Source organism: Rhagoletis pomonella, unplaced genomic scaffold (genome assembly GCF_013731165.1).
Source record: "Rhagoletis pomonella isolate Grant_MI unplaced genomic scaffold, Rhpom_1.0 Rhpom_scaffold_00002, whole genome shotgun sequence".
NCBI lineage: Eukaryota > Metazoa > Arthropoda > Insecta > Diptera > Tephritidae > Rhagoletis > Rhagoletis pomonella.
In genome coordinates this window covers 59427349-59434254 of record NW_023458556.1, presented here as the reverse complement: position 1 = coordinate 59434254, position 6906 = coordinate 59427349, and the positions used below count along the sequence as shown (strand labels likewise).

At 33.6% G+C, this 6906-nt stretch overlaps 2 protein-coding genes across 3 annotated transcripts in view; both read left to right on the top strand.

Annotated features, from left to right (window-relative positions):
- Positions 1 to 5099, top strand: part of LOC118733891 (mucin-19) — a 112172-nt gene extending 107073 nt beyond the window's left edge. The window contains exons 6-7 of the mRNA XM_036463520.1: positions 153 to 568; positions 1996 to 5099. Coding sequence (XP_036319413.1) covers positions 153 to 568; positions 1996 to 2269 — 690 coding nt within the window. The 3' untranslated portion in view covers positions 2270 to 5099. The remainder of the gene's footprint in view (positions 1 to 152; positions 569 to 1995) is intronic.
- LOC118733892 (myb-like protein P) overlaps positions 1 to 6906 on the top strand; it is a 322500-nt gene that overhangs the window by 129366 nt on the left and 186228 nt on the right. The gene's annotated exons all lie outside the window — the stretch shown is intronic.

The following is a 6906-nucleotide window of genomic DNA, read 5'->3' as shown; positions in this document are numbered from 1 at the left end:
AAAAAGAAGAAGTAGATCTACTCACATATATGTAAATATATGTACATATGAATGCATAGAAGCATACATATGTATGAGAGCAAAAAAAAAACCTGCCTAACCATGTCCGGTTGAAAAATAATATCACCGAATTTTTCTCCACTCTCCCACAGCCTCGCCTTCTTACAACTCCACAAATGGAAACGGATCCCTCCTATCATCATATGCAACGCCATCCACAGCATCCACATCATCACCACCAACAGCAGCAACTACAACAGCAACAGCAACATCAACAACAGTTGCCACCACATTTGCAAGGCAGTGTGGCTGGTACATCACTGCCACCACATCAACATCCGCATCCACATGCACATGCACACACACACGCTTCTCTGCCCCATTCGCATCATCCACATGCGCATGCGCATCACGTTGCTGCGTCCACATTGAATTCACTCAACTCCATCACGTCGCTGATCAATGCCGAGCGCATACCGAACGAACAATTCCTGGGCCTTAATCCACAGGAGGCTTCAATACTCAATTTTCTGCGTGTCGATGCAGCAGAACGTCAGCGGGATAAGCGGTAAGTTATATGGTTTTACAGGCAGGGTATAGCCGTATGCAGAGCGACAGCTGAAAATTGAAGAGTTCTAAGGCACGTATCGCCAGTATGTGAAAAGATTTTACTCTAAACGACGTGATGTAATTTCGAAAAAATATTATTTTCCACATTTTTGTTCCGTAGCGTTGAACTAAAGAACCTCCTACTGGGAAAACAGAATTTCTTTTTACCAAATTGCTTAATTTATGACAGTTTTGTTCCAAAGAATTCTTAAAAACCCAAATCGAGAGTGTTTTCGCAAGAACGAAAGTAAGAACAAAACTGTCGAGAATGTTCTCAACGAGAATTATACAAGAACAAAACGCTCGCTGGGAAACATTCCCAAAGCAAGCAGAATTCGGACAATATATTCGCGAAGATTTCTAAGAGAACGAAATGAGAACAAAATTCTCCAGAACGTTTTGGCAAACAATAAAACGGGAACAAAAATCTAAGAAACTTTCTGCCGAATAACAATTTGTGGCCTAAAATCTCAGGTACCTTTTGACAGAGAACGAAACAGGAACCAATCTTCTCTGAGCTATTCGCGCAGAATGGAAGCGAGAAAAAGATTTTTCTCATAGCTCTGCATTAGTTTGAAATGTTTGAATATTAAAATTTATAAAAAAAAGAACTGAAAAATAGTTATGCAAATTAAGTCAACGAAAAACTTCAGACACGACCTTTTCTTGCACAGAAACTGAAAATTGTTTCCATAAACGGACAGTTCACCCTAATGATAAACGATCTAGGGATTAAAATGATCCAGCCTTCCTCTGGCTTGGAATTAACAATCACGGTTCTCACTGAAACGATTTTTCATCCCAAGGCGCAGACCCCCGTCTAATTCTTAACGTTAAGATCTCAAAAGTTTTGATTTTCTTGATACTTGAGAATGTCTTCGAGAGTTTTTTTCCACATTCCTTTCTTTACGGAAACGTTCCCAAAGTCTTTATTCTCATTTTGTTCCCCTGCTCTCCACACTTCTGTTCCCGTTTGGTTCTTTTGCGGGAGCGCTTTTAACCGACTTCCAAAAAAGGAGGAGGTTATCAGTTCGTCGGAATATTTTTTTTTTTTTGTTTTTTTTATGTATGTTACCGCATTACTTTAGACCACGTCAACCGATTTCGATAATTCTTTTTGCATCGGAAAGGTAGGGTCTCAGAGGTGGTCCCATACTAATCTGGTTTAGATCCGATCATTGGATCATGAAATATATAGAGATATATATTTTTTTTTAAATCGGTTTTTTTTTTGCTAAAAATTACTTGTTAACATTACATTTTGTTCTCGTGCAGACCGGAACGCGTTCTTGGTCCCAGCGTCATAAATCGAAAATTGTATCCAACACACATGCATGCCCACATACTTAAGTATTTATTTACTAATTTATCTCACACAACTTACAGCCCCCAAACCTCACGTTTCGCCTGCCCCTTCTGCGGCAAATGCGTACGCTCGAAGGAGAATCTGAAATTGCACGTGCGCAAGCACACTGGCGAACGACCATTCGTGTGCCTCTTCTGTGGACGCGCTTTCGGTGGAAAATCGGACCTCACTCGCCATCTGCGCATACACACCGGCGAACGGCCATATCACTGCGAATCGTGCGGCAAATGTTTCGCACGCGCCGACTATCTATCGAAGCATCTTACAACTCATATACACAATGCACCACGCTGAGATGAGGTGCGGAGGAGACAACGACTCCTTCGCAGATAATAGAATGAACAGCCAAGGGAGCGTTGGTGGTGGGAACATTGGTGGTGGAGTTGCTTTGTAGCTGCCACTGCCGCAGCGGAGAGCTGTGCATTGCCAGATGTTGCGGGGAAAGAGACACAGCAATATACGTAGATAAGTGGATAAAAAAATGCTATGACACAAAATGATAGAGGAAAAAATATGCAAGAGAGTATAAAACATAAAAACAACAAATACACATTCACAAAATTTAATAATTACAGAATATCGTGCGCAAAAATAAAATTTTATGTACACAAATATGAGAGCACTGGCTGCGTAAAACAACTACAACTAGAAATAAGCTCACATTCTTTGCGAGGCAATGAATTTTAAGGAAAAAACAGGCAAAGTGGAGCCTAGAAATGAAGGCACCAAAAAATTTTATCGATCGTTTTTAGTGCTCTACCGCAAAACTCATACCTTTTATTTTTAAATTATGTAGAATCCTTGGTTAAGACGTATAAAGAATTATTTTAAGAATATGTTCAATGCGAAGCATACATTTAGAGTTCGGTTTGCTTAGTTAGAAGTGCTAAAGTTCAGAATTTTATTAAGTAAAACCATAAACACGGGTAGTAGATATTACGTATGAAGGTTTAAAAAATATTTTTTATATACATAAATATGTAAGCAGGTATTTAGTTGTAAGTCTTAAGGGAGTCTCTATTTTGGACTGTTGAAAGCAAGTTCTCTAAACCTTTTATTCTTTAAATTTTTTGCTTGAAATTCAGTAATTTAAACATTCTGTATATGTTTGAAAATTCTTTATTGAAGGAGAGGGAGATTAGCGAAAATCACGAAATTTAGGAGTTAAGAAAACTTTTGATTCGAAAATGTATTCAATTGAGGTGAATGACAAAGAATAAAAAAGGTATGTAATTAATATTTACCCTTGTGTTCAAAAACAGAAAGAAAATTTTACACTTTTCGAGAACCAGAATTTTTCAAAGGTAAAGGTAAATTTTTCGAGTAATTCACTAATTCAAGGTTTGAAAACCCTCTTTTCCAAAAAAGATATTAAATTTTTCGAAGAGCTTAAATCAGTGGTATCCTGATAAGAATTTGAAATAAAACTTTACAAAAATATCGATGGTTTGTTCTCCAAAATTATCTGAACAAACTTGTAATCGAGTAGTACGTTCGACCAAAGTTTTGTCTGTCCATGAAGAATCTTCGAAACAAAATTGGAAGCGGTGAAGTGATTGTTGTAAAATCAGATTTTCATGAGACAGTTAATATTCTAGTGCTGTGTAACTAAGCTCTTGGTGGAGTTATAGAGCTGGCTTCCAGAGCAGTTCGCCGCACGCTCAAAGTTACTTTCAAAATTCAAAAAAAAATAATAATTAAATGGACTCTGTAACATAGAATGTACAGAACCTTTAGCTCATCTATAAAGAGCGAAAATAAAGGATTAAAAAAAGAAAGATTGCTTTACAAATTCTACCGCACACCAACTCTACAGGGTTAAACCCCTCTAGAGCGCGCATTGGCTCTTAACAGCTCTACAATTCTCCCCAGCCACTATGTTAATCAGTTTATTAGCAGAGTGGACCACACTTTTCCGGTTATGAACTCAAGTGTACGATCTGACTCATTATAATTAGTAGTGTTGTGAGGATCGAGTTCTTTGGTATCGATACTTTTAAGGATCGGATCTTTTTGAGAGTTCTGAGTACTTTCTCTAAATAAATACATGTCAACGTTTCAATGATTGGTGTAGAAATCTCCCAAGCTGACAGTACTTTATTCAAATTAATACATTAATCCCAAATTACATCAAATGATTGGCTAACTTTACTGGGTAAATTATTGCACTTGAAAGCTATTGAAACTTCAAATTGAGTACATCATTTCTGAATACCGGTAAATGTAAATAAAACCCAGTACTTTTTAGTATATACACGACACTTAATAATGAGTACTTTGAATCAATCCTGAGTACATGTATCAAAGTGATGATCGGAATAGAGAATTTTTTAGCACTGAGTACTTTCAAGCTCTTTGGTGAGTACTAAGTACTTTGGAGCACTCATTATCGATACTTTTAAAAATCGGCTGCTGTCGATCCTTTTGAGAATCGAGTTCTGAGTACTTTTGGTATCGATATTGCCTAACACTAATAATTAGCTTGAGACATTGAGTAAACATACAATGATTTGAATATGCAGGTGATACAATTTCTTTTGTCGAATATTCTAATTAGTTTTACTTGCACATACTTACGTGTGCATATGTATGTATGTGTGTAGTTCCCTTAGTAAATGCTAAACCACCTTTCTGTGTTCATTTTCTGCCTGAGTTGATATACATATGTAAGTACGTACATTGTATGTAGATCATCAGAAACTGCCAAGCAGATCTTTCTCAGTACTCAAATTTGAATCTTCTAAAACTTTAGAAACTTTTAGGAAGAGCATACCTAATTTTTTTAACAAAATAATATCTATTGCACTCCCTCTCTTTCACACGTAGAAAATTAGTGATAGTGATTTTTTTTATCTAAGCAGAAAAAGAACAAAACCATCGATAAAACATGTTATTTGGAAATTTCAAAAATATGTACGTTAGGGTGGTCATTAAAATTGCAACATCTAAATTTTGTATAGGGCACCTCTTTATTTTGTTCTATGTACAAAATAAGGACAGCCGCGAAGTTTTCAGACAAAAAAATATAAGTTCGCTACCAGCGTTTGAAAAGGTTTAAATTTGTTTTAAAAATCGTGAAAATTCGACAAAATTTAAAATGAAATCTAATAAATTTGCCATTTTATTGAAACTTATACACATATGTATGTATGTATATGCATAAACTCGCTGAGTTATAGCTGGTCAAAGTAAAAATTTTGTCGAATTTTCGCAATTTCTGAAAAACAATTTAAATATTTCAAAAACCCAGTAGCGTCGCATAAATATTTTTTTTTAATTTTAAAATTTTCGTCAATGTGTTTTTTTTTATTTAGAACAAAATAAAGGAGTGATATTTTTAATGACCACCCTAATGTAGGTGCTAGTTTCTGAATGGAAGTAAATTTCTAGCTGTACAGAGAGCAGAAAAGCTGCGCTCAAGAGCGCAATAATCAGTGATCAGCAAGTGAGTTAAGCGGATATTGAGGCATAAACAGCTTATAAAGCCAAACAGAGGGTTTATTTTTTAATAAATATAAATAATACTTACAAAGGATATGTTTACTCATCTTTTAATTAAGTTCAATTAATAAATACATTTTTTTGTTTATAGTTAGAAAACATCACAATAGTTAATTAGTTGAAATAGTTAAATGCTAACAAGAGATTTTAAATTCGAAGCAATGAGGCAAATATGCAAGAAAGGCACAACAACAAAAGTAGAAGGTAATGCAAGAACTTAGTAAATAGTTTAACTTACAATATTAAAAAGTGCAAAGTAATGCAAACAAACTGTACTGTATTCGTGTATCGATCTACTAAATACATACATGGAAGAAAAAAAAACAGATTTGGTTTCAGCAAAACAACAATCAAAATGAAACAAAAAACTAATAAAAATAAATGCACACAAAAAACGAGAACACAACCACAGCAGCTGGCAAGAAAAAAACAAAAAAATAAAACGAAAGCTGAAAAGTATTACAGTGAAGAAATTTTCAATAATGCGCCGCAATAGACATAAACTATTTATTTAACAAATACTGCAAAAAAACAAGAAACTGCTAAAAAGTATTTTTATTTTTTATTTTTTACAAATAGTTCATTTTTGTGTAGTTTTATTTCAGGACATACATATGTACATGTGGTACATTCATATATTTTTTACAAAGCAGCAGCAGCGATAATTTACACACATAAAAACAATAACCTGAAATAAAAAATAGCCAATTTTTTGTTCAATTACATAGTTAAAAACATACATATACATGTGTATAGAAATTTATAAAATATTTTTAAAGCAACTTAAGTATAATACGCAAACAAATAGTAAAGAGGCAACTGTACAAGTTTTTATATACATATTTAGAATTACAATTATTGCAATAATACATAGTTTTTTGTTTTCAAACATACATACATACGAACATATGTATATTCTATACAAAATATGTGTAAATACATAAAACCAATGCAACTCAAAGTAGCTACAACAAAAAATAGTGAAAAATAGCAATAAAAAAGCATAATTATTATTAATACAAGCAGCATACAAAGAAATCTAAAGCGGAACAATAGAATTTATTTATGTTTAATGAAATAAGAAATAATCAATTTTTTTTGTTTGCAGTAAAAAGTTAATAAACAAATAAATTTAAGACATCTACAAAATACAGATGTGAAGAAAAGAAAGCAAATACTTGAAAGTGTATCAAGAAAACCACCACCGCCGCTAAAAAATTTGTTTTTTTTTATATTATTTGATTTTGTAAATCAATAGCAAATATTTATATATTTAATTAGTTAATTTTTAAAACAACAACTCTAAAAACAATACCTACAATAACAATTATGAAGAAAGTAAAAAATAATAATTCATACAACAGCAGCAAATAACTGTGATTTTACAATGAAGCAAGCAAGCAAGCAAACAAGCAAACAAATAAACAGAA